The sequence below is a fragment of the Scylla paramamosain genome, chromosome 22 (genome assembly GCF_035594125.1).
Source record: "Scylla paramamosain isolate STU-SP2022 chromosome 22, ASM3559412v1, whole genome shotgun sequence".
Lineage (NCBI taxonomy): Eukaryota > Metazoa > Arthropoda > Malacostraca > Decapoda > Portunidae > Scylla > Scylla paramamosain.
In genome coordinates, this window is record NC_087172.1 from 12,929,663 (window position 1) to 12,957,425 (window position 27,763).

At 40.8% G+C, this 27,763-nt stretch overlaps 2 protein-coding genes and 1 long non-coding RNA gene across 12 annotated transcripts in view; 1 reads left to right on the forward strand and 2 right to left on the reverse strand.

Annotated features, from left to right (window-relative positions):
• The first annotated feature begins 1,623 nt into the window (after positions 1 to 1,623).
• Positions 1,624 to 10,822, forward strand: LOC135111575 (uncharacterized). Of its 3 annotated transcripts, XR_010273804.1 has the most exons (5): positions 1,624 to 1,761; positions 2,167 to 2,335; positions 3,605 to 3,752; positions 6,863 to 10,405; positions 10,687 to 10,822. It is a non-coding gene; the product is annotated as an uncharacterized LOC135111575 (long non-coding RNA). The 3 variants fall into 3 exon arrangements; XR_010273803.1 differs by lacking the exons at positions 6,863 to 10,405; positions 10,687 to 10,822 and having other exon boundaries at positions 3,605 to 4,479; XR_010273805.1 differs by lacking the exons at positions 6,863 to 10,405; positions 10,687 to 10,822 and having other exon boundaries at positions 2,167 to 2,331; positions 3,605 to 4,479.
• On the reverse strand, positions 3,952 to 19,540 carry LOC135111569 (ER membrane protein complex subunit 1-like). Its single transcript, XM_064025006.1, has 17 exons — positions 19,311 to 19,540; positions 18,200 to 18,318; positions 16,819 to 16,990; positions 15,959 to 16,111; positions 15,180 to 15,372; positions 14,846 to 14,971; positions 14,418 to 14,613; positions 13,797 to 13,910; positions 11,670 to 11,839; positions 11,121 to 11,276; positions 10,723 to 10,860; positions 10,230 to 10,385; positions 9,820 to 10,009; positions 9,320 to 9,468; positions 8,991 to 9,197; positions 8,538 to 8,736; positions 3,952 to 6,791 (listed from the first exon to the last, which is right to left on the reverse strand). Exons 1-17 carry the CDS (start codon positions 19,406 to 19,408, stop codon positions 6,631 to 6,633), a joined length of 2,697 nt encoding a protein of 898 aa, XP_063881076.1. The 5' UTR covers positions 19,409 to 19,540; the 3' UTR covers positions 3,952 to 6,630.
• A 5,161-nt stretch (positions 19,541 to 24,701) lies between these two features.
• Positions 24,702 to 27,763, reverse strand: part of LOC135111577 (sprouty-related, EVH1 domain-containing protein 1-like) — a 30,125-nt gene continuing 27,063 nt past the window's right edge. For all 8 annotated transcript variants that reach the window (XM_064025020.1, XM_064025018.1, XM_064025021.1 and 5 more), the window contains one exon: positions 24,702 to 27,413. In XM_064025020.1, coding sequence (XP_063881090.1) covers positions 26,352 to 27,413 — 1,062 coding nt within the window. In that variant the 3' untranslated portion in view covers positions 24,702 to 26,351. The remainder of the gene's footprint in view (positions 27,414 to 27,763) is intronic.

The window sequence follows — 27,763 nt, forward strand, 5'->3', positions numbered from 1 at the left end:
TGTTTGAGAAAAGTGCGTTAAAGAGTTGACAAGTGGTGAAATGTTGTTTTTCTCCAGCCGTGCAACCTGCCCAGCTCTGCCGCCTGGCCAGAGTGCGGTTCTGTTCTCTGTCGCCTTTGTAAATTGTGCATTTCCTGTGCTTTTTCTATGCTACTGCAGCCGCATGGACAGAGCCGTGTCATGAGAAAACTGCCTGAGGCTGTGATTGCCGGAGTGACATATTACGTCCTTATACTGTGCTATATCATGAAGTGCTCATTAAAGTGACCAGTTTCGTAAAGTACAGTCTTTGCTTTCTTTCGTCTTTGTATATCTCGTCTTGGGCCTGATTGCCTCACGTTATCCACCACCCTGCTTATTACAGCCACGTCTCACCGATTCGGCTGTCGGGCGTCCTGAGGGCGCAGGACAGCAATATATTCAAGACTAACTCAACTGTAAATTATAGAAAATTAAGACTGAGATTTATAATACAATGTCTTAAAAAAATATAAAAATGAAAAAAAAGAAATGGCAAATTTGCTCTGAGGTGTCCGACACGGGTAGCGGTGGCTGACTCAGTCAGTTGATTCCTTTCAACGGTTCACCACAATTTCTTTATAACATATACTGCTATGCTTCCACTCGATGTTGTTGGTAACACAAACTTGAAGTCAGTAAACAGGTAAACAGGGTTAGGAACCACTGCTCTAACAAACTGTTAACATCAATATCTGAACTACCGTCCCAATAACAATGTAGCATCACCTTGGCAGGTGATAGTTTAAGTTCTGGAACAGCAGTTCAACCGTCTGAGGCAAGGGAAGAGAAGTGAATGAATGTAGGTAGGGCATGTCAACGGGGCAAAATGTCCAGAGGGGAATATGTTCAGGGAGGAAATTATCCAGGGAGGAATCTGGCCGGCACCCGTGAACACCTGCCGGTAGGCTTGGCTGATTCCATTAGGTCAAATTCTTATCTCCAGGTTTAGCGGTTCCTTCCGTTAGTGGGTGAATGGGACAAGAATGCAGGTGGGTACGGTCAAGGATGAAAAACAAGGGTTATCTCTCATCCTTGGGTACGGTATCGTGTGTGTGTGTGTGTGTGTGTGTGTGTGTGTGTAAAAAAAAAATATATATATATATATATATATATATATATATATATATATATATATATATATATATATATATATATATATATATATATATATATATATATATATATATATATATATAAACTACTTGGGGCTTAATACTTGCCTAGGTGATTTGTAATTACCTGTACTTATTATCTGAGTCACCTGTCTGTCCCAGTTATGGTGTAAGATACTCTTTTGTGTTTCATAGTGTGTGTGTGTGTGTGTGTGTGTGTGTGTGTGTGTGTGTCATAGCAAGCGTTTGTTATGCTGCAAAGGCAATCAGTGTCGTCACGCCACAAGGGAGAACAAGGGTTTAACAGGCCCCACCGTTGAAGGTTCTCATTTGGGTGAGCGTTCCGTGCAATAGTTCTAATTCATCCAACTTTTTATAATTCTTTGAGTCATTAGGATACATGCATCATTAACCACATGAACATGCCTTGAAAGTCTGCTAAACTATTCATTACATTGTTAAATGAGTCATTGGTTTAAACTCAATGCGGGTTCGAAGCAGCGAGGCGTCCGAACCATAGTCGGCAGTAGCGATGGGGATGGTCTAGTAGTCACGGAGGAACAGGGGTTTGCTGCAAAGGTAGGCGTCGGTGCTCCTGTGGGCGAGGTGGTGTCGGCCATTTGGGAAGGTAAGTCTTTGTTTGATGTCTTGACGTGGTTGTGCTGTGAGACTCCAGCAAGTAAGAGTGTTTTGTACTGTAGGAGGGTCCAGTGTGGATGATGGTGGCAATGTTATGGCCGAGAAAGGTAGTGTTGAGGATGATGGCGATATTATGACCGAGAAAGATAGTGTTGTGAGGATGATGGCGATATTATGGCCGAGAAAGGTAATGTTGTGAGGATGATGGCGATATTATGGCCGAGAAAGGTAGTGTTGTGAGGAGGATGATGGCGATATCATGGCCGAGAAAGGTAGGGTTGTGAGGATGACGGGAGATGTTAGGATGTTCTATAAGCGGTTCTGAGGCCAAGCTGAAGTCTCGTGAGTAGGTAACATTAGGTGTTAGCGTAATCTGAATTTTTGCTATTTGCAGATAACACTGGTGTCACGCGTGCCTTTATAGTATCAACGGAATAGAGGCAGCTTCGTGGGGCGCTCTGTGCACAGATTCTGCTGGCGTATGAAACCACTGCTTAGGACTGAATGGACGTTAACAGTCATCCAGTGCGTCAGTGTTTGTGCAGTGTAGCTATGTACAGTACGTACGTACCTGCTTATTCGTGATTTATTATTGGAGTTATTTGGTCTTTAATCTAGTTTTTATCATTGCATGGCTAACAGTAAAGTCGCCTCACAATGGGAAGGAATGGTTGAAGGCAGTGTGAATGTAATGTGCTGGTGGTAAGAAACCCTCCCCTTTTTTCTTTTTCCCCGCATGTGCTCCTGGTCGGGTGCCCTGGAGTCTACTGCGGCGCGTCGAGGAGTGCTGCTGCTGCTACTGAACTCGAGCCTTTACCTCTGTTTATTGCTCCCAGCGTGTCAGACTCTGTGGACTTGCAGTGTTGCGAGTAACGAGCTTCCTAGTGTTCAAAGTCTCAGACTTCCACCTACAATGACTATTAGTTTTTTTTTTTTTATATAATATATTTTTTGTAGGATGCTCTGGGTGTTCTCCGGAGAGTCTTTTTAGTATAAGAAAGTCTAGTTCTAGTCATTAGTAAACGGTGTAAGAAAAGTTAGTGAACTGTAATGTGTGGGGATTTAACAAAACCTTTTCAATATTGTTCCACTCTTCTCAAAACTGAACATCCAAAACTCCCTTAAGAAACCCAAGAAAAAAAAAGCCCTCGGCAGTAGACTTTCCTCTTGCAGGTTCAGTCACCCAAAATAATTTCACCAGCTCGTGTGTCCTGAGTGCAGCAATGACCCCAAAACTGTTGTGGATGATGGTGGCATTGGTGTCATGGCAAGCCTGGCTGTTAACTGATCTTCACGTGTTCTCTATGTTGGTGGCGTTGCTCTCAGCTGCACCATGAAGGGATCCTGGAAGTAGTATTACTAGTATCAGTGGTAGAGTAATCTTCACGTGTCTTCCATGTTGTTGCTCTCAGCTGCACCATGAAGGGACCCTGGAAGTAGTAGTAGTAGCAGTGGTAGAGTAATCTTCACGTGTCCATGTTGGTGTTGCTCTCAGCTGCACCATGAAGGGACCCTGGAAGTAGTAGTAGCAGTAGTAATCTTCACGTGGCTGTTACTGATCTTCACGTGTTCTCAATGTTGGTGCTCTCAGCTGCTTCATGTAGTAGTAGCATGGTAGTAGTAGTAGTAGCAGTAGTACGAGTATATGTAATAAACGTGTTGCTTTTGATAAGCTTGGGTAGAAGTTAAGATTTTCAAGGATGTTTTAATGATTCTAGTGATTGAACAGGTTCCAGAATGTATGTAACTTTTTAGTGTAGATTTAACATAGTATGGATGTTTCTGTAGTTCTGATTTAACGGGCTTTAATGCAAGTTATATGGATTTTTTAGATTGTTCTTGCCGTTCCCAAAACCAGCCAGGGATCCAAGAACTGAGAGACCAAAGGCAGGGTGGGTGGAGCTACAGTGGAACCCCTTGCATTTCCATTGGACCATGGCCACCAGCTCCAAATCTCCCATGTCAACAGGCATGGTACAGGTGACTATGATGAGGTAGTTGGAATGGTTCTACAACTTGAAGCATTGAATAGGAAAGTCCAGGTTCCTGAAGAAAACCCAGTAAATTAAACAATATTCAAGTAGGTACAATAAACTGATACAATATTTATGTATATGGAGAACCTCAGATAATTCTGACATTCCAGCTCCTAATTACAATGTGGCAATGAAAAATCAAAAATACTTTATATTTTATGTACACTAACTTCAAAATTTTAATCATACTCAGGATAGCTGACACCTTTCCCAAAACACAGCTCCTGAGATGCCCACATTACCCTTGTGTTCCTTGACTCCACAGAAAATAAGTTAGGACACAGTTTACAAAATATATACGTCGTCGTAAACAGCAAGACTTAAAGTATGAGTGATACACTTAAAAACCTTAAAAATTCAACCACACTCGCACATGAATGCATCAAGCTCCTCTGACTGCAAGACACTACAGTTCCAAATTCTATATCCTTCATTTGTCCTTACTTGGTAGCATGTTTAATATGCTAGATATGCATAATAATGAAAATTAAATCCTGTTCCTAAACTTAAGCTGGCTGTGTAAACTCTAAACCCTATGTATACATCCTGTATTGGAATTATGCACAACGCTCTGCATCCATATGGTTCATAGAAAAGTCATAGCATCATGAGGGATATACCTGATGCAGCCTTGAGTCCAGCACATCATTGCCTTTGTCTGTAATGGAAAATCAAGCACTTCTACTACTCAGCTGATCTTGCTGTACATTAGTTACGTAACCTAAATCTGCCTTAACTGTTCTTGTCTGCTAAAACAGCCTAACGATACTGGTTTATCAGACAGACATTGTCTCAACAATGTCTCAACAATAAAGTGGAAATATTTACGTACATCAAATACTTATTGTTGATCTTGCATAAGCAAAATACATTGTTACCTCAATATACAAATAGTAGTATATTTACAATGTTATTATGGCTATCATGTAACATGTTGCTTCAATAATTTGCTTTTCCTAATTTGTTAATATTTATATATTAAAAATTGCACTTATAATAATTTTCAAAAACTGACTAAAATATTTCTAAAAGTATCTATCATTCTTTGCCGATGTGAACCTCATTTTTCCCTTGCTTCTTCCTCCATAGGCACCAGTGTTCTGAACTGAAAAGTAAATTTTACTCCAACCTTCTTCATAATGCTACGTAGATTTACTGGACATATTTCATTACTCCCTCCTAACTACATAGTCCTTCCTAACTACATAGTCCTAGTATGTATATGTACAGGCACTGGTGCACATGCCAGGCAGGGTAGATGCAAATGCATGAAATGGCATTGTTCTAAAAATATGAAAACAAAACTACATAAATCTTATGTAATTAAATGAATGAACTACAATGCATGGATGTGTTAAAAGGTTCAAAAGGGATCTAACCAGAACATTTCTTACTTATGGTGTACTCAATACATTTATATTACATGTCACTAATGGGCTAAGGTTGAGTGAACTATAGATACATGAATTTAGCAAATAGGTACATGAATTTAGCAAAATAAACATTAAAAGACAAGTATGGGTTCACACATTTCTTGACAATGAAACACAAGGTAAAGTTTTTTTTTACAACAATCTTAATATCTATAATTCTCCTTAGTTATCCAAGAAGATATCTTATATTTACTGCTCTCCTGATTCATAAAACTTCTCAAAATGCTCACAAATCTTGACAGTAAAATATTTGGATACCTCATCTCTGTAACATAATTTAGGAATAGAATTAGTGTGTATGAAAAGGTACAGTCACAGACAAAAGTAACATTCCTTTCTCTATAGCTATTGGGCTGTACAGGTTGTGGTTCATTAATTATTACTCTCAGAATTTGCAGACTGTTTAACATAGTAAATTCTATAGACCATGAAGGGTGTGCAACGTCTATGCACTGTTTAACATAGTAAATTCTATAGACCAGGAAGGGTGTGCAGTAAATTCTATAGACCATGAAGGGTGTACAATGTCTATGCACTGTAAAATCAAGAAATTGCATAAGATGTACTGTACACAACCACACCCCATTCCTGTCACAGCACCCCACTCAAGCTTTCATGAGGCACAATGCTTCAGACATGAAACAAGAAGCCTCTCAACTGCATTACATAGCAACCACAGCTTCAGGGAGTCTACTTACCTCACCACTCACTATCCTCTGAAATCAATGATGGACTTTTAAGTACATCAAATCCACAAATTATACTTTCTCTAAATTGCAAAAGTTTCCTGAAAAGTCAAAGGAAAAATGTCTTCTAGGTAGCTTGAAGATTTACAAATGAAAGCTACTGATGTCAGGGACTGTACAGCTACAAATACATTTCTATCAACAAAATGTCCATGATTCAGTAAACAATGAATCTGGACAACTACTGAAAACTCAACTGCAGCATCAACAAAAACAATAGATTACAAACAATATTAACCACATGTCTTTTCAGATGTACAGATACCTTGAATATTTACAATGAATTCACACTCCTCATTGGAGGAATGACTAGCATGTTAGTGTGGTGTTTGTACATGTCAGGGGATGGTTGTGGAAAGCATCATCCCATGCCATGCCTACTGTGAGTTGTGTTAGAGATCTAGCCAAATAGGTTAGAAACTTTGGACCCCTGTACCATATGTCAAACTGGTAGACTTGCTACATACCTACAGGGGGATGATGTAAAAAAAATCATTAAATAAATTAAATAATTAAAAAGTACACCTTTCCATTACTAAACAAAATTTCCTACTTGATTCTATTGAAAGGTACAATAAGACTGAATGTGATATAATATATAATACAGAGCCTCCTTTGTAAGAAAAATACCCAAGGGTGAATGCTATTTCCAAGCCTGTTTTAGAGCTTTCTTTTGGGCTAATTTTCTGGTTATGAGTGCAGCCACAGCAAGGGCTAAGACTGCCCCTCCTATGAGATAATGGTCAAAGTCATCCTTCAGCACATCAAACATCTTGCTTGGGAACATTCGCGTGTAGAACAAATCTGAAAAATAAAAAAAAAAGATGGAGAACTTCAGATGCAGAGAATATAACTCGATTTCTCTTCTCTGACAGTTATTGCAAGGAACTCCATTTCAAGGACTAGAGTGTGAAGAAAGAAGAGGCATGGGCACAGGCATCAGCCAACTCTAGCCATGGATATTCCAGTCCTTTGAAAAAGTTTCTTGATGTAAACATTAAAATATGTAACATAAAGCATTTCATCAGCTTCGTATAGTGCATAGGTTCTTACAACCAAGGCCATAAATAGTGGCAGACTGTAAACAATAATAATGTCGGCAGTTCGAGGTAACCATCCCATCAGTAATAATATAACAATAAAATGTATTTCATTTACCGCAATGTTAATATGTGTATTTCCCTTCTTTATAACTTCTTGTAGACGACGAGGAAATGAGTCAACTAGGCCTCGCAATTTATCTTTTGGAAAACTTTCCCACACTTGTTGCAATGTAGCTTTTGGTCTCAGCAGTGAACTAGTTTCCTTCTTGATCTCATTTTTCAGAAAAGACAACAAGTTCTCAATAGGATCAAGATCAAGATTGTTGACAAGCCAATCTTTTATATAATCTAGCCCACAATTGTCAAACCACTTCTTTACTTGCTTGCTGGTGTGGCAGGGAGCCCATCCTGCATGAAACAGCCTGCCTTGCACTTCTCATAACACTCCTCCAAATTGTTATATAACAGTTCTAAATACTGCTCACTGTTCACTGTTTCTCCCTTTTCAAGAAAGATTAAATTGGCAACACCATAGTATGTAATTGCTCCCCAAACCATAAGTAAAATCAGGATGTTTTACTGTTTTTACAGTGTACCAGTCAGATCCTTTTGGCCTACACACACTTGCAAACTGTGTCTGTCCAAGATACTGTGAAAAAACTTTCATCTCTTCACAGTATGGAATGTATTTTCTCTATGGGCAATTGAATGTATTTCTTCAAGAAACCAAGCCTGTTTGCAACATGCCACAGACTGAGCAAAGGTTTCCTAGCAGTAGTGTGGGAAGGGAGATCAAGCTTTCTGACAGTAATGTGACACTGTCCTTCGAGACACACTGCCCAGATCTGGATAATTTTCTTTTAACTTATGTGCTGTACATACAAGCCTAACATTCAACTTACACTTCAATACAGTTAAGAGTCCTTTTATGAACTTTTCAGGCCAATCAGGTTTTGATAAGTGGGTTGGTGTTGTATCTTTGGCAGCCTGGCACTGCTGCAGCCAGCATTCGACAGTACATTGAGATTCAGAAATTGTGCTTCCTTGAACAACTGTCACCACCCACAACAAATACATCACTGACCACTGACCCTCATAGCCTAGCTGACAGATCAGGGAGTGGAAAAGTTGGCAAACAGGTAATTTTTTTTTTAAATATGGTCCCACCAGCCAGACAGGAGAGATAAAATGACCCTGGTCAAATGTTGCCGTGCTTTGTGACACCTGCCACTATTTTAGGTCTCACCTGTATAGCACCATGAATTTACTCCACTACAAGCAAAAGAGATGTCAACAAAAGAATGATTACTGTGAAAATGGGAAGCATGCAGGTTGGCCAGCTGTGAGCATTTTATTTGGTTGGCCACAAAAGCACTGAAAGAAACTCATATACCCAAAATCTTTAAACTGTTTATACTGAAACTGCAAATGTCAAGGAATGACCACTAATTTCCTACATAAAATTTTCACATCTAGTTTACCGTTTGGAATAACAATAACCACTAACCTAAACCATAAACAAGAACGACACAAGCAGACTCCAGTCCAGTGGGTGCCGTGTAGATGGCCGAGACGCGAGGCAGAGTCTGGTTGTAAGTGATCATGTCATGTGGTGAGATTCGGAGTTCTGGTATGTAAGGCATCAGTCCCTCCTCCTGTGGGCCTCCCGTCACTGGCCGCCGTGGATCCAGGAACCACTTGTTCATCTGAAGCATGTAAAGTGAGAATATCATCAACTCTGTCTTTTGCATGCCATATATCACATGTTCCATCTCCTCTATGCAGAGTAGATAGTGTGGTTATTCAAAATTCCAGGGTCAGTAATTATAACAGCTCTGTGGCACTACAAGATACAATTTTTAAGGTTTTGTAGACTTTAACAAAATATTCTAAGTGAAGCCCTTCCTCTCATTTAATTTGAATAACCTTATCTTCCCACACATGACACCTGATGGCACACCTGGAGCACATTGCCTGACTGGAGAGCAAACAGGATGAACTTGGTGGTGATGCCCTTCTCTGTGGTGGTGTGGGTGGCTGCCTGCACACCCACAGGCATGATGTAGGATTGCCGCTCAAGGATTGGGGGAGTTGCTCGGCCTCCAAATGAAGAGAAGGCTGTGGCATTAGCTTGATTCAAGCCTTCAAATAACTCTAAGGATGTTACCTGTAAATGTAGAAATAATATTCATCTACCTTCCAGCATTTATCATATGAAAAATACTAATCAAATAACTAACATTACATTATATGGGCACTGTATAAAACATTGCATTACCAGTGACTCACTTCAAAACGACGGTATTTGTCATTGAAGAATGTGTAGACAACCCAATTTTCAGAGTGGACAATATGGAGAGGCCCAGACACCTTCTTATGCGAGACAGACTCAATCACAGCTCCAGTCACTGTGTCTATCAGGTACAGATTCATTGTATCTGAAATGCACAAAAAGCAAATTATTAAACATTACCATTTAATTAACTGATAAATGTTTAAAGTTGAAAAAGTATCACTCATGGAGCACAGGCTAATAAGGCCACCCAATCCCAGGCTTTGCTAGAAGTAGGGTGGCCATTTCCTTTCTCCACTGCCTTTAGCCTTCCCAGTCCCTGTACCAAGAAAACTCCTGACTGTATGTCAAGATCTTTAGGTACTTAAAGAAACACACTTTCCAATACTTTCCACACACAGAATACTAAGGAGTAAGAATTAATTACAAACAAGTCTCCTATCTAGAAAATTTAAAGTGTGGAAACTAAGTGTGCACCTCCTGGTAAGACACTCACTTTTGTTGATGTGATCATAGCCCTGTGTGGTGACCACCGCCAGGTTAGGGTTGACATACTTGTACAGCACTGAGCGGTCTGCCAACACCCGCCCCGGGGAATGCACCTTTTCTGCCACTAGTTTACCATGCACCCCTGTGATAGGTCCTCCTCCGAGGGATACTGTCCAAACTTCACTCAGCGTCAACATCTGCAAGATAAGGAGAAAATTAAAGCATTACTAAAGTACTTGGGTCATATGTCAAATCTATTAATGCTTTCATTTCAATCTACTCAGGAGAAATATGTTGAGTCAAATGAAAGGTCTTCATTTACTATGTAATTTTCTAATGACTAAACAAAGGTTAAAGTTCTCAGCTGCATCTTGGAAGGAAAAAGCAAAGATGAATGAACAGTCAGCTGGTGCTCACCCCTGGCCTGGAGAACCTGAGGGTGTAGCCAGTGAGGGTGCTGCTTCCTGCTTGGGCCAAATGAACAAAGATGGAGTCCTTGTGCTCCAGGACCACCTTCTCCCCACTGGCTGGGAACATATGAGGATGCAGCTCCTTGTCCACCAACATGAGAGGCTGCAAGTCAAGACAATAAGGTACAAAAAAACCTCCACATAGATTATTCTTTCCAAAACTCCATGTTTTCTTCTTCACATAAATAGACAGAAATACTAGGAAAACATCCAAGCTGATTTTATAACAATACAAAGCAGTCTTACATAAAGGGTGGATGGTGTAGACAGCCTGATCATGTGAAATAAACAAAGATCTACGTAAACTGAGTGACTAAGATTATCTTTTAATTTGACTGTTCTCAAATAGTAATATAGTTAATAGCAACAGTTGAATTTAGCTTCTTGTGTGTCATTTTCCTAAGATTCCCAGACTCTTCTGTCCTGAGCTGAGGCCTCACCTTCAGGTACTGGTCGTCAGGGTAGTGCATAAGGAAGGCTTGGGAGAGGTGGTAGCCAAGAGGCACTACTCCCCCTCTCTCCCCAATGGTTGTGCCAGAAATGGGGTTGAACAATACCAGAAGGCCTTCACCTGTTATCTGTTGCAAGTAAGAAAACTAAGTAAATAGATCTACCTTTTTACTTAAAAATATTTACAGGCCATCACCTATTACTTGTTATGAGTAAGAAAACAAAATATATAAATCTGTCTTTTCAATTAAGATATTTATTCAGCTACTAATGCAGGAGTGGGGCACTAGTCTGAAAAGTGAAGCAATCCATGAGTAAGCTTCAAGATCTGCATCCAGACCATCAAAACATCAACTTTACAGCTGTACACAATTCCTAGCAGCCTCACCTTGTGTCTCCCCACCACAACACACTGGGGCTGAAGAGGAAAGTGAGCTGAGGTGCGCTGTGAGTAGAGCAACAACTTGTTCCCTTGTAGGGGTGCCAGCAGGGGGGCATATATACTCCATACCACATCTCCATTCCAACTGTCAATGCCCAGAATCTGTGACAGAAAAAAATCTTAATACTGTGTATCTACCATATATTGGTTACAATTCTTTTGAGCTTGCATACTTAACTGGCAAAATATTCCTGAAGGAGAGGTGATAACAGTGTATATGCAAGATAACTACAGCAGAGGAAGAGAGACAAAACTGAGTATGGAGCCATCAACTATGATGTTGCACAACTGAGTATGGAGCCATCAACTATGATGTTGTACAGTCTCATTACAGAAACTCTTCCAGTCCCAATCCACTCTCAATAGAATTCACTAATTGTTTTTTTAACTTTGAACCAAGAAATAAGGGATGACCATTCATTCCAATTATCACTTACAACCCAGAGAGCAAAAGTGACAATTGAGAAGATGTGTAACATTATGGAGCACTCTTACCTTCCCACTGCTGGAGGCTACAACAAGCAACTTGCGGAGGTTCAGTTCATCTCTCTTTAGGGTGTTGAGGGACTCCTGGAATGAGTCTGTGCTGCCCACCACTGACTTGAACCAGTGGCTAATCTGAGAGCACTGCGTCTGCACGCGATGCACCAAGCTCCCAATCAAGCCTGCATCAACAATAAGGCATTTATCACTGACCCATTTCCAGTCTAGGTTGTGAGGCATAATTATCAGTGAGTCATTCAATCATGAGAGAGAGAGAGGAGAGAGAGAGAGAGAGAGAGAGAGAGAGAGAGAGAGAGATGAGAGAGAGAGAGAGAGAGAGAGAGAGAGAGAGAGAGAGAGAGAGAGAGAGAGAGAGAGAGAGAGAGAGAGAGAGAGAGAGAGAGAGAGAGAGAGAGAGAGAGAGAGAGAGAGAGAGAGAGAGAGAGAGAGAGAGAGAGAGAGAGCACAACAGAAATAAAGTAGCACATCAAAATCCCTTGAACTCCACAAATGATTCCTTCTTACTATGCAATTAAAGAGCATGAAGATCTGAAATGTAATCAAAATAACACTGACTGTCAATGTACAACTGTATTTAAAGCAGCTGTCAGACTGTCTTAATCATGTACACTTCAAAAATTATAATAGACACACAACACAACCATCCCTGTCAGTAACCCATTTTGCATCACAATTATGAAGGAGCTCCCAGTTTAGTAGAGACACGATACACTTATGACACATTTTAAATCTTGGTGAAGAATAAAGGTCCTGGAGAATAGGGAATGCTTTAGTCCAGGGGAACCAAGTAGCACATCCTCACTTGACATTCCAGTCCACAAGTTGCACCTCGTAGCTTATATAAAATGCCTCTATACAAATACCAAATTTATAAGCCTAGAAATTGGATGGATAGTTTCCTTATTACCATTACATAAGTCCAGCTACTTCATACAGGTCCTTCTGTGTCCATTTCAACTGCATCCAGCATCTGTGCAGGAAATCTACCTATCCTCTATTTGTCATACATGCAAATTTTATCAAATCTCCATATTAAATTTTGTTTACTAGCCAACTAAGTTACATATCTCTTGCTATTGTTCTTTATGCTACCCATTACCTACAACTACCTACTTCAAAGAATACTTGGACTTACTCTACAAGCTTCAAAACTTATCAGAACACACAGCTTGCCTACTTCACCTAGCAATCACCATTAATGCAGTATAAATAAGAAACATTTTCTTTTTCAAGTATATCAACTTACACAGGCATAATTATAATACAGGCCAATGCTGCATGTTATGCTTGTAGATTCTATCAAAATTTTGAACTTACTTGTTTCTTCATAGAATGTGGAAGCTGATGCTAAATAAATTGGCCAAAGGTGAATAATACCGCAGTTAGAAAATCTAGAATATCAAAATATTAAAATTTCATGTACTATCTCTAAAGTCAAATACATGACTATTTGACAATTTATAAGTATTCCATGAATTCTGATAAATAACTATGATAAAAAAAAAAAACGAATTTTTTAACTATTTAGTATTGAATGGATAATAATACTGAGTACATTTTCAATGAAAAAACAACATTTAGAAAATAACAATCAATATTTCACCTATAAAATAGTCACATAAAAAGATCTGAGCACACATTAACTCCCATTACTTCATTCACTTGTAAATTACCCTGCAGCATTCCACTCTTCTCTACAGGCTTCCTATAGATGTACACAATTTATGAATACCATGCTTAATGTAACATTTTCCTCCTCTTTATGTAAAAATCTAAAGATTTTTTGGGATCATTTAACTTGATTCTTGCAAATAAATTGGACACATTCACATGCACTAATAGGCATATATATATATATATATATATATATATATATATATATATATATATATATATATATATATATATATATATAAAATGTCCACACATCCACATTCATGCAAGTAAACACAAACATAGACACATGGTCACACACACATTCATGCTCACACACATGTGCATACACACACACACACACACACACACACACACACACACACACACACACACACACACACACACACACACACACACACACACACACACACACACACACACACACACACACAGTTGTAGTACCTGTGAGAGGCGGCAACTTGTCGTGGTAGTTAATGTTGGCCCCGTCCACCGGCAGATCCACCGCCTCAGCAGCGATGACAGATGCCAGTGCCTCCTCCCTGGACCACACCACACCTGAGGCAACACAAACTCTCTTTACTGAATTCAGCCCAATGGGATGTGACCTCAAACTATTTTTGGAAAGTGACATCCCAGAAGGAACAAAATCATGAAATAGGAGACATCATAAACATTGTGTGAGATCTCCATTAATGTCCATTGATATAATTCTTCAATCTTTCTCCATGTATTCTGCTCAATCAAATTTGTCCTTTAGAACTCAATAATTCACTTTCTCATCACTACATACTTCCTTCTGCACCAGAATCTCATCACTCTCTTCCCATTTAACAAGGACACCACAGCATCAATTCTCCAAAGAGATCACCTCTGTCACATCATCCTCTTCTTTGGTTCTCACAACACCAAATGACTTGATATTAAAATATATCAAGTCACTAAACACCCACACACACCACCAAATACCAACAATTAACAGTGAGTTCTATATAATGTTGGTCTGGGTAGGTAATTAAGTCAGGAATCTGTAGCCTTTAGAAAGCTGCACCTTCATGGTAGTACCTGCACTGCTAATGAGGTGCAGGGCATGGTCTGAGCAGGTGACAAACGCCCGAAGAGCCATCCCTCCATCGCGACGCTCAAAGCGGTGCACATCCAGGGAGAGGACAGAACCAGACTGTAGGGGCAACTCCACCACCACACCCTGCTCCCCCAAGTCCTCGCCAGACTCCATCTCCACTGCACCAATGGTCACTAGCTATAGGCATATTGCAAAAATATGAGGAGATTAACAGAAGCATTAGCAACACAACACTGAAATATTTCAAGAACAGGAACTACAATGTAATATTTTTTGTCTGAACATATTGAGAGAGAGAGAGAGAGAGAGAGAGAGAGAGAGAGAGAGAGAGAGAGAGAGAGAGAGAGAGAGAGAGAGAGAGAGAGAAAGGCATGAATAAGAATGGCAACTAATAACAACTCTTGCTCACCCTCCCAGTCTGCATCACAGTATAGAGGACACCATCAGCAATCGCTGAGGCTCTGCTCCCACTTAGATCTCTCACCAAATGCAGCTCACCCTCATGCAAGTGAATGAGCTTCCTTGATTCTGCAACCTGTATATAGATCGAGAGGTAGAAAATATAACAATAACATTTAACATTCTTGGTTATTTTACCTACATCAGTATTCACCTCTAATAAAACAATAAAATTATGTCTTATTACGACTGCACAATTATGACATTAGTATTAGGAAAATTAATTGCACTATACAAAGCTTTGTTACTAAACAAAACAAAAAGTTACAGGAAGAGATCTGTACCTGAATAACCATGTGACTAGGAGACCCTGATACCCTCTGAAGATGCACTTCTGGAGCATTTTCACTCTGCTGCAGCCCAATGGAGGTGAGAGGCTGCGATTTGAAGGTTGGGGAGTTGGCAGTCAATGGAAGCACAAACAGCAGGCCCACAGACACATCCACACACACCAAGGTCTTGTCACCACAGGCACATCTTGTAAGAATGATAGAAGAGGAAGGCACAGTGAGCAAAAATAATAAGTATGCAAAAGGGATTAGTTTAATTATAAACTATCATCAAAATCAATCCTATCCCAAATTTTACCAGTACCAGCCTTGTATCCACCATCTTTAATGGAACTAACACTACAGAAACATAACTATGCTAAGTGGACAGGTAATGGTAAACAAACATTAGGCTCATATTCATTTATGGCACTGTTATTTGTCACAGAATTAGTACTGGAGCCACTGAGTCACTAATAAAGCCTGTTAACTGCAGTGTTTGGAGAAATGCAGTATTAGGAAAGAGTACTCTGTAAAACTGTAAAACTGGCAGATGTCAGCTAGGACTCCACACCACCTACTCTCACCATTAGCTTTGACATTCTACCATAATACATAGCCAAGCATTTCATTAGGCTAAGTAAGTAAACACAAAGTAAAGATATAACAGATACACATGTCCTTTCTTCTTTCCTTTCTTTCTTTTATGTGTTTGCATGCAGGGTAACATTCAAAGTTAGGTGCAGATCACTTCATATTCTAATGCCCCATTTGTTAAGTAACATGCAATTCACCTGGTGTCTGTCGTTAGCCAGGGCACAGCGAGTGTCTCCTGGTCCAGCGTGGCCCCTGAAGAGCGGTCCAATGTGGTGAGTGCCACTGATCCCACCATTACCTCCACCAGAACCAGCTCACTGTCACCAAGACTCACACCACGCTGTAGGACTCTGATTGGGCAAAACATGTTTGTAATATCCCGTGTCATTTTCAAAACTTGCTAATCATATAGAAAATAGAGGACATCTGTAAATATCTTTCAAACTTATGAAAACAATTTTTTTTTTACTAAATACATCTACATACGTTATAAAGAGAACAGCATAACTACAGAATATCAGGAAAACTAAGAGCAGTGTAAGCTACATTCATTTATCATTAATGGTCACAGTGTTCAATCCCTCAATGTACCAGCACAAGCATGTTCAAGTGTGTCAGAAGTAACCAAAAATGTTAAATTGAACCCATTAACAATCTAACCATCAACAACAAGTGACCAAACCTACACAGCATGTGAGAGAATAGGTAAATTCAATTCCTTACACTTCTGAAACTCAAAATGAAGAATGTATAATCTCTGAGCACTGTGCAATACTTTCCTGGCCTTTTTTGGGGGAAACGAAATCCAAAACAAGCCCCCGCTGGCACTCCAAGTTAAGTTAAAAAACAATGGGAAGTGGCAAGAACATGAGTACACCAATCAGCTGCTCCATTAAGGGAGGGGACAGTGGGTGAGGCTTCTAGATAAACTTTACTTATGACAACCATAGTTACTTTTAGATTGCAGTCTTATTACAGAGCAACAATGGAGTGTGGCCTCTCCTACCAATAACTGGAGATAGATGTCAAAGGGCAGACCAGCACACCACCCACTCACCCTGCTGCCGGTGCATGGTCCAGCTGGATCTCCTCAACAAGGGCTGCGGAAATGACATCCCAGCTGCGGAGCAAATTCCCAGCAATGGTGGTGACCTGTGGCCCTTCACTCACCAAGAGGTCAACCTTGCCTGTGTCCGAGGATTCCAAGATGTGCCTCCACACTATCTCCCCTAAAAATATTCAATGATGCTTAAATGTTGATCCTCTTAAAAACTCTTCAGCAAATTTACAAAATTACATTTGTCTTACTATGGCATATGAAATTTTCTTTGATAACAGACCTGAAAGTTTACAATTTATCTTTCCAGCCACTGACAGGTACGTACTTAAAAAAAATAATAATTAAAATTACCCGTCAAGAAATAAATTAACTAGCAAGGGGAAAACTGCAGATAATTATTCAATTAAATTAAATTAAAGTTAAATAACATAAATAAAACAATTACTTGTACATTGGTAACACATGTATGAATGAATTCTGCACTTACTGGCTTAGATAATAAATTTGATATTTTCACACTTACCACTGGCAAGTGTGAAAATAATTTTTACCTGCCATGCATTTCATTTACTTGCCTGAGTGAGTAAAATACTCACAACTTTCAGACCTGCATAGGTATAATTGAATACTTCACTGTTATGTATGTCACTTTACATTACATAAGTAACATCAGCACCACTTGTAGCCAAAAGGTTGCAAGTTCATTCCTTACACACAGTGGTTGCTTTGGCTCAAGGAAAGGCGTCCCCTCAATGCTAACTCATCATTGTTTCTGTGCGACATGCTTTATTAACATTGCTTCTCATCTCAGCTTCACTACCTCACATCAAATAACTCCATGTCCTAAACGCCATCTAGCAGTCTCTTAAACAACCAAACACTTCACAGCATTTTAGAATAATTATTAAATCAAGTGATCTAATTAACAAACCAGTATCAAAATGCATAATTTAAAATATTTTAATACCTTGGTAAGCTTTTAATTTTATCTTTACTAGGAAATGTCTAGGATTACTTAGAATGAAGTAACTAATAAGTGTCATACTTTCATTAGCAGTCAAAGGGTAAAATATTTAAAATTTGATACCACAGCCATTTCCAAATTTGCCAGCCTTGTTCAGTGAAAACACTCAGTGATGAGATCTACAGAATCATACAGGAAGGACTCATTGTGTGGAGGATGTTCACTGGAATAATACTTAACTGAAGTAGCAATTAAATACTGATAGATAAAACATTTCCTCCCAGAAAAAAACAAAAAGACTAACCAGAGGGAAGACTTAATTCTGTAATAATACCTACTCTATTGCAAGTCTTATGAAGTATCTTGGAACACACTCTAAAGTAAAATAGCACATTGATGGCACCATTCCCTTACCATTTTTTGTGGAAAGAGCAGCCAGGACATTCTGGGCAGTGGCCACAATGATTCTCCGGGCTGGCACACTGGACTCGTCAAACACAGCATGAGTAACCACACCCACATACTGTTGCAACCTGGGGAGGAAACCACAGCACTCAACCAACTCTGGGTTGGGATCCACTTCACTTCCACCACAACATTGAATATTTGCAGGTTTTATGGAATTCAGTGTTAGAGGGCAGGCTGTGACTGCCCCACTTCTGTTGTGGGACACAATGGAAAATGTTGTGAGGTCACAACTGGATCACTGGAAGGTTCACAGCACCCTGTGATCCAGTACAAACAGTTCCAGTGCTTCAGGCCTCACTGGGAATAATTATCATTTCAGCAAGTGTCTACTGCCTCTTTCTTCACTGCTAATTTTGAGACAGTGACTACTTTCTGAGCAATCATAACCTACACAATGCAGGATCTACAATAAAATTAATTAACTGAATTCATCTAAACCTAATCTAATCCTCAGACAAATATTCTAATGTTATTTCAACATTATCCCAATATGCTACAAATGATCCTCTTTAAAATTTTATACTGTATTTATGTGTTGCATCTTATATTACTGGGGCTGGCACATCAGTAGTGTGGCCTCCTGTACCTGCTCTCTAGTGGAGGAAGCCCACTGGGTAAGGGAACCAGGTAAGAGAAAACCAAGTGTCATTTACCAGTTACCAGTAATGCTGACACTGTTCCCAGGGAAGACTGACCACCACGCTGCTCCCCTACAGTAATAGACCGGCACTATACATACAATACATTCACACTGCTGGAAATTCAGCTTTTCTCACCATTCGTGTGAAGAGAGCCAAGTGTCATCTACCAGACACCGGTAATGCTAACACTGTGTTCCGAAAGGAGAGACAGAATGGCTGATCACGCTGCCTGCTTACACTGACAGACCAACAGTATACAGAAAATACAGGAAAGGGAGCGTCTAGAGTAGTATCAATAAGACAGCATTAACACAAGTAAGCCAGGCCAGCGCAGTGCCTCATGACAGCAGCGGAACTTCTCTTCGGGAACCACCTGCTGTACACACTATCCACAATGAACATCACAACAAACTTACCAATCAAACTTCCCGATCTGATCTTCATATAGTGCAAAAGTTAGTCCCAATGCGGCGAAACACACCAGAAGGCCCAGCGCCGTGGCCCGCGCAGCCATGATGTGTCAACAGACCGCCGCCTTGGGGACTGGGGTGGGCGCCAGGGTACTGGGGGACGGGACTTGTGACTGGGCCTTCCTGCCGCCACAACGGGACGCCTCACCATTTTGAGAACCTAAGGAAAAATTTTAATACAAAGTTGGGGGAAAAAAAAAGAGACCGAGAAAGCAGTGAGGAAGAAGTAGTGCAAGAAACAACAGAAGCAAGGAGTGGACGCCTCAACATTCTGACGTCCCATATTCATAAAAACTTTGCTCTCTCCTCAAGACTATTTTTTCAGAGGCTACAGAGATATTTAGTCAGTTTCTCAAGAACGTTTATCGTACTAATAATGTAGCGATATTATTAATCTGTCACTAGATCAAAAAAAATAATAATAAAAAAACGAGAGAAGCGGCTTTGGGTGAATTAAAGGCATTACCCCGACGACAATCTGAACCTCATGAGAAAATAAGCATCAAGCAGACCGAAAAAAAAGTAAAATACACAAATCTGAGCACTTGGAATTTATTGTCGGTCATCATTCCATATACCTATCCGGCATCGTCTTGAGGTTGCATTATTTTTTTTTTTTTTATGTAGGAAGGACACTGGCCAAGGGCAACAAAAATCTAATAAAAAAAATGCCCACTGAAATGCCAGTCCCATAAAAGGGTCAAAGCAGTGGTCAAAAATTGATGAATAAGTGTCTTGAAACCTCCCTCTTGAAGGAATTCAAGTCATAGGAAGGTGGAAATACAGAAGCAGGCAGGGAGTTCCAGAGTTTACCAGAGATAGGGATGAATGATTGAGAATACTGGTTAACTCTTGCGTTAGAGAGGTGGACAGAATAGGGGTGAGAGAAAGAAGAAAGTCTTGTGCAGCGAGGCCGCGGAAGGAGGGGAGGCATGCAGTTAGCAAGATCAGAAGAGCAGTTAGCATGAAAATAGCGGTAGAAGACAGCTAGATATGCAACATTGCGGCGGTGAGAGAGAGGCTGAAGACAATCAGTTAGAGGAGAGGAGTTGATGAGACGAAAAGCTTTTGATTCCACCCTGTCTAGAAGAGCAGTATGAGTGGAACCTCCCCAGATATGTGAAGCATACTCCATACATGGACGAATAAGGCCCTTGTACAGAGTTAGCAGCTGGGGTGGGGGGGTTAGAAAAACTGGCGGAGACGTCTCAGAACACCTAACTTCATAGAAGCTGTTTTAGCTAGAGATGAGATGTGAAGTTTCCAGTTCAGATTATAAGTAAAGGACAGACCGAGGATGTTCAGTGTAGAAGAGGGGGACAGTTGAGTGTCATTGAAGAAGAGGGGATAGTTATCTGGAAGGTTGTGTTGATAGATGGAGGAATTGAGTTTTTGAGGCATTGAACAATACCAAGTTTGCTCTGCCCCAATCAGAAATTTTAGAAAGATCAGAAGTCAAGCGTTCTGTGGCTTCCCTGCGTGATATGTTTACCTCCTGAAGGGTTGGACGTCTATGAAAAGACGTGGAAAAATTCAGGGTGGTATCATCAGCGTAGGAGTGGATAGGACAAGAAGTTTGGTTTAGAAGATCATTAATGAATAATAAGAAGAGAGTGGGTGACAGGACAGAACCCTGAGGAACACCACTGTTAATAGATTTAGGAGAAGAACAGTGACCGTCTACCACAGCAGCAATAGAACGGTCAGAAAGGAAACTTGAGATGAAGTTACAGAGAGAAGGATAGAAACCGTAGGAGGGTAGTTTGGAAATCAAAGCTTTGTGCCAGACTCTATCAAAAGCTTTTGATATGTCCAACGCAACAGCAAAAGTTTCACCAAAATTCCTAAAAGAGGATGACCAAGACTCAGTAAGGAAAGCCAGAAGATCACCAGTAGAGCGGCCTTGACGGAACCCATACTGGCGATCAGATAGAAGGTTGTGAAGTGATAGATGTTTAAGAATCTTCCTGTTGAGGATAGATTCAAAAACTTTAGATAGGCAGGAAATTAAAGCAATAGGACGGTAGTTTGAGGGATTAGAACGGTCACCCTTTTTAGGAACAAGTTGAATGTAGGCAAGAAGGAAAGGTAGATGTTGACAGACAGAGCTAAAAGAGTTTGACTAGGCAAGGTGCAAGCACGGAGGCACAGTTTCGGAGAACAATAGGAGGGACCCCATCAGGACCATAAGCCTTCCGAGGGTTTAGGCCAGCGAGGGCATGGAAAACATCATTGCGAAGAATTTTAATACGTGGCATGAAGTAGTCAGAGGGTGGAGGAGAGGGAGGAACAAGCCCAGAATCGTCCAAGGTAGGGTTTTTAGCAAAGGTTTGAGCGAAGAATTCAGCTTTAGAAATAGATATGATAGCAGTGGTGCCATCTGGTTGAAATAGAGGAGGAAAAAAAGAAGAAGCAAAGTTATTTGAGATATTTTTGGCTAGATGCCAGAAATCACGAGGGGAGTTAGATCTTGAAAGGTTTTGACATTTTCTGTTAATGAAGGAGTTTTTGGCTAGTTGGAGAACAGACTTGGCATGGTTCCGGGCAGAAATAAAGAGTGCCTGAGATTCTGGTGATGGAAGGCTTAAGTACCTTTTGTGGGCCACCTCTCTATCATGTATAGCACGAGAACAAGCTGTGTTAAACCAAGGTTTAGAAGGTTTAGGACGAGAAAAAGAGTGAGGAATGTACGCCTCCATACCAGACACTATCACCTCTGTTATGCGCTCAGCACACAAAGACGGGTCTCTGACACGGAAGCAGTAGTCATTCCAAGGAAAATCAGCAAAATACCTCCTCAGGTCCCCCCAACTAGCAGAGGCAAAACGCCAGAGGCACCTTCGCTTAGGGGGATCCTGAGGAGGGATTAGAGCGATAGGACAAGATAAAGATATGAGATTGTGATCGGAGGAGCCCAACGGAGAAGAAAGGGTGACAGCATAAGCAGAAGGATTAGAGGTCAGGAAAAGGTCAAGAATGTTGGGTGTATCTCAAAGACGGTCAGGAATACGAGTAGGGTGTTGCACCAATTGCTCTAGGTCATGGAGGATAGCAAAGTTGTAGGCTAGTTCACCAGGATGGTCAGTGAAGGGAGAGGAAAGCCAAAGCTGGTGGTGAACATTGAAGTCTCTAAGAATGGAGATCTCTGCAAAAGGGAAGAGGGTCAGAATGTGTTCCACTTTGGAAGTTAAGTAGTCAAAGAATTTCTTATAATCAGAGGAGTTAGGTGAGAGATATACAGCACAGATAAATTTAGTATGAGAGTGACTCTGTAGTCGTAGGTGAACCGATCTTTCCATTTGATATACGTAATAGTTTGTTCCGCTCATCTACAGCTCTACTTATAAACCAGTTTTTGTTTGTCTCCTTCTCAAATCTTATTTTCTCTATAATCATTCGTAGTACACCACCAAGGATCACAAGAGGCGGAAGGCTGAGTGGATAAAGAGCACGCAGTGTGTTCATTATTTTGTAGTGTGACCACACGCTGATGGGAGCTGTAGCCTCTCATAGGTGTTTTGGAAAGAATCAATCCTATCACTCCCAAAGATTATAATCCTTAATGCTACTTGCAGCCTCCTCAAGCAGTCATTACTTTTGAAAGAAACATGTTCTACTAGTACTTTTACTCTCTCTCTCTCTCTCTCCTGATGGTTTTCCCAGTTCACTAACGCCGGAAACCAATTACAATGTGACTGATCTAGCAACACGCGGAAGCCTAGGAGATACGCTGGTTCTTAATAAAGTGACTTAAAGTCTACCTGAGAGCCTCAATCACTATCCTGCTCATTAGTCACGAAAGTCGCTGAGCTCCTGACAAGTATCCCTTTTTTTATTTATTTATTTTTTTATTTGCACACATGAAAGAATAGATAATTGTCTCCTCATAGACCGAATGCTGAGCAGAAAACTGCTAACTGAGGACAGAGGAAGGAGATTAGTACTTTTAGGCAACAGTGTGGCACAGGGCCTTAAGTCCAGTAGCTTGGTTGTTGTGGCTCTTTCACTTTCCTTGCTGTAGTACACACCCGTGTTCCAACATGAGGTCCGCATTGCTTTTTATCTGCTCCCAGTAGCTCTCAGGTAAGTCATCCTCATCCTCCTTGAACCCTGTTCCCCGTGCAAATAGACACACATTATATAATTGCTTATATCTCTACACCTCATATATTACTTACTAGAGGATCTTCACCGTTGCCAGCAGTCACACCCCCTAGGCCATTCCAATGAAACACTGCAAGACCAAACTGAAGGTAGTATTGGCTGTGATTAGTGTTCACCAGGGGGACTGAACCTCTGGCAGGACACCATAGAAATGAGGGTTCATCACTTTACTGATCAACAGGCCAAGATGATCAAATCCTGAGTGGAATTTGGTTAGCCTAGTCACAGCAACTTTGTTGTAGCTAATTACCGGAAATTTAGCTTTTTTCTCACCATATAGTTGATTATCTCATAGATTATGAGTAGGCCCTTCAACTGCTATGTAACATGACTCATTTGCTTTTGCATGTGTCCACATTCTTTTACATACTGCCAAACCACAACATTCCTTAAAATTCTGGATCCAACCAAAAACATTTACAATTTATGCATCACACAAGTTTATATTAATTTTCAAGTTTGTTAAAAAAAAAAAATAAATATCAATGAAATGATAATGTGGTCACTTGACCTATCCTGGCTCATCAAAATGAGAAGACAAGGTTTATGAATCTTGATGGGACACTACAAACTTGCTTTTTTAGATCTTGTGTACACACACAGAGTACTGTACACCTGGATGTGCAGCACAGAATTCAGGGAATGGCAGAACTTGTTACACAAGACAACTTGTTGTAATTTACATAGCAGTTTTTTTTTTTTTCATGGAAAGCAAGGTCAAACTGTTCAAGATATATAGCCTGCTCAGTTCTCATTGTGGTCATGAATATGGATTTTATAGTCATTCCTTATGAGTATGTACATATGTCTATAGTACACATGTGTACAGTATTATCTTCACAAACCACTGACTCGAAAAAAAAAAAAAAAGTCATAAATGGCTTAAACCTGGTGATACTCTTCTCACTCCCATGACCACAAACATTATTAGATAAGGATCAACAAAACAAGAGGGATAAAACACTATAGTTATAGGATATGTCTTTGGTTGTCATTATTTTTCAAAAATCTTTTTGTTACATCCTATATGACAATGATTTAGACAAGACTCACAAAGGGAAAATGGAAATTAGACACTGAAACAATTGCTTGAAAACAGTGCTGTCAAATAATCTTAGGTATACTTTATGAGGAAGAGTAACATCTTCAATATAGGTAAAATGAAACTACAGGTTTTGTGACTTTTTGCTTAAAATTGTTGCAAAGAAAACAAAATGATAGACTGCTGACATTAGTTGCAATTTTGTTGGTGACTAGGGTGGCTGAGTGGCGGGTGCAGGAGCCGTGCACCAGGTCGTCCCGCAGGGTTATGCTGGCTTGAGTCACCTCTTTACCTCAAAATAAGATAATGTTAGGTATCTGGAGCCTCAGGCAGACCCAAAACCCTACCTGGGTGACGACCTAGCTGCTCCCAAACAGCCACTACCAAAAACATCTATGTCAGTCCAGGTCACAACCTACAAGACAAAAGCAGTCAGTGTCTTACTCCTTATACAGCTTAGCTTGGAAAGGAACACCTGAGAGGCCTGCAGTCATCTTGGGTGTGACCGTGGGCTGGTTAGGCCACCATCTAGGTTGTACACAAAATTGGCCTCTTCTTGGTAATCATACATGAGGGGATTATCAATATATGCAGTAATTGTGACAACAGTAGTTAAAGGATTTTCACAGGGCATTGATTCACATGCCACTAGTGTTCCATACATTAATTAAATTTGGAAGTTTAGTCTTTATCATTTGATCACTACAATATGTAGTTACATCATTACCTTAGTTTGATTTTAAAGAAGCCAAACCACCTTGTATTTTATGTTTCACAGTGCAACTGCCTTACACATGTTTATATACAAAGTTGTGTAGAAAATGTTTTTTTAACTGTAACACAACTGATTTTTAATTACTCAAAAAATAAATAAAAATAAAGTCCATGATTTGTGCTTTAGCACCTAAAGGAAACCCTTGATAAAGTTGTCTGGCATACACATGGTGACCACGGCACTAATCCTCGCCCAAAGACTAAACACAAAGTGTTGGCATGTAAGGCAAACGCAAGTGAGACCTTCACGTAGGTATTATGTGACACGTGACAGTCCAGCTGCCTTGGCCACCTGTCCGTCTTGGCCAGCTAAAGCTATCAATATATAGAACATCTATCACAATGATAATTAAAAGCATACAAAAAGTCACAGCAATTCCAAAGGGTGTCACAATTTCTCCTGAGCCCTTGAAAAATTGGGATCCCTTTAGATTATTTAATAGGCCAAGGCGGACAGACTCACCACTTACACAGCAGCTCACATATAGGTGAACAAGGGTTTCCAAATGCAAGAGTTTAGAACTGGCCATGTACGGCAGTGTGTGTACTATGCACATGGACGCACACGTGCACACACACTCTCTGAGGCCGGAGTGTGGCCGTCAGGTACATAGAACACTCAGACCGTTGTGTCCTTTCTAGCCACTTAGTCAAAAGCGGTAACATTCACACTCCTTGTATCACACAGTTACACTCTTCTTTCCACTAGGCTGTTTGACAAACATCCGTGCCAGCTAGCAGCACCCTCACATTCGAGTTAACACTGTGGACATTGTTGTCCCAGTCACAATGCCTCACTGGCTACATAACTTAAACCAGGCATTACCTAGCACTGTTCAACCATCCACATACATGCCCAAAACCACCCCTGCCTGGTGGGAGCCGCCCCCCTGATCTCCCCACGGTTGAGGGGAGTGCAGTGCTGGGCTTCCTGTGACTGTGAATACGGTATCTTCATCGTCTTCCTCATCCTCTTCCTCCTCAGGGGCATGCATGGGGGCGGTGAGTCAGGAGGCCTCATGTCTTCCACCACACAGGCCGCAAGCAACAGCACCCTGGTGACATGCTCGTAGTGGAAGATAGCACCACAAGCATGGCACCAACAAGGATAACAGGGTCAATCCCAGCCACCTCCGCCCACATGACTCATCTGCTGTGCCTCCAGGTCCCCCACACTCACATGGATGGTGTGCAAAGTCTCCTTCTGCATCACTCATGCAGTGGTACAACATACACTGTGCACAAGTGATGCAAGTAAGCGTGTCGATGGCTGAACGCACACAATCTGGGGCAAATTCGCAACTGCCTCGTGAATTTTTGTCATAGGTAAACATATCTTGGCAATGCTTGCAACGGGCCTTTATGGTCCTTTTGTTCTTTTTATCTTTTTTTGGTAGTCTTCTGGTTGTAGGAACAGGTGGGACCATAGGTTGTGAAGGAGTTCCCCTACCAAGCTCTGGATTCTGATATTTCTTGATAGATGAAATATCCCTCTTCTCTGGCTTTACCTCCACCACTGGATAGCTGTAGTGGTGGCGAGGGTTTTCTTCAAATTGGACATAGGAAGAAGGGTCTACAGTAACATTCGTTTTGTCTTGGTCTGGAGGGAGATCAAGAGGGTTTTCAGGCTTGTGATCATATTCCAGTTCTATTGGCTTGTCTGGGGGCTTGATATTGGGAGGCAAGGGAGGCTTGGGTCTCGGCAGAAAGGTGATGTGGTGCAAGTAATCATGGTGGTGGTTGGGGTGTGGGTGTGGATGTGGATATGGTTGAGTTGTCCCAGTCGTTGTGGCGGGTAGGTTAGGAGGGGTAGAAGACGTGTTTGTTGTGGAAATGCCAACTCCTCCCACTGACACAACCCCCCCTACCCCACTTCCTCCTCCTGGTGGTGGTGGTGGATAGTGGTGGTGGTGGTGGTGATGGTGGTGGTGGTGGTAGTGAGAGGGGTGGGAGGGGTGGTCTGGGGTCTGGATGGGAGTTACGGTGGGTGTGTGACGGCTGCTGCTGGTGGTGACCGACCCCGATGACGACCGTGGGCCTTCTCTTTCCACTGGAGGAAGGTGGACCGTCTGCAAATCACCATCACTGTCAAGGTTGTTTATTAATTACATGGCTTCTTGCTACACAGCTGAAAATATCTGGAGAACAAACTAAAGAAAAATCAAACAAATTACCATATGTCAAAATCATAAACAAAAGTAAAACTTAAATACTAACTTTGCTTTGTGTTTGTATAACATAGAAATTAAAATTATTTAGTGTGTATGATGAAAGAAACTGAGAAACATGGCTGGAGCTCAGGGTTAATGGCAAGGCAGTTACAAAACTGGGAGAAAATAACACCACACAATAGACCACATGCAGGTTATATGAGTGGCTTCATACTGAAGAGGACTGGCTGCTGAATACTGAACAACCT

Coding starts and splice junctions, on each gene's coding strand:
- LOC135111569 (XM_064025006.1), bottom strand. CDS start 19,408: ATGGCTGCGCGGGCCACGGCGCTGGGCCTTCTGGTGTGTTTCGCCGCA. Junction 16,112..16,818: donor GACCATGCACCGGCAGCAGG/GTGAGTGGGTGG, acceptor TTGCCCAATCAG/AGTCCTACAGCGTGGTGTGA. Junction 9,198..9,319: donor ACAAATACCGTCGTTTTGAA/GTGAGTCACTGG, acceptor CTACATTTACAG/GTAACATCCTTAGAGTTATT.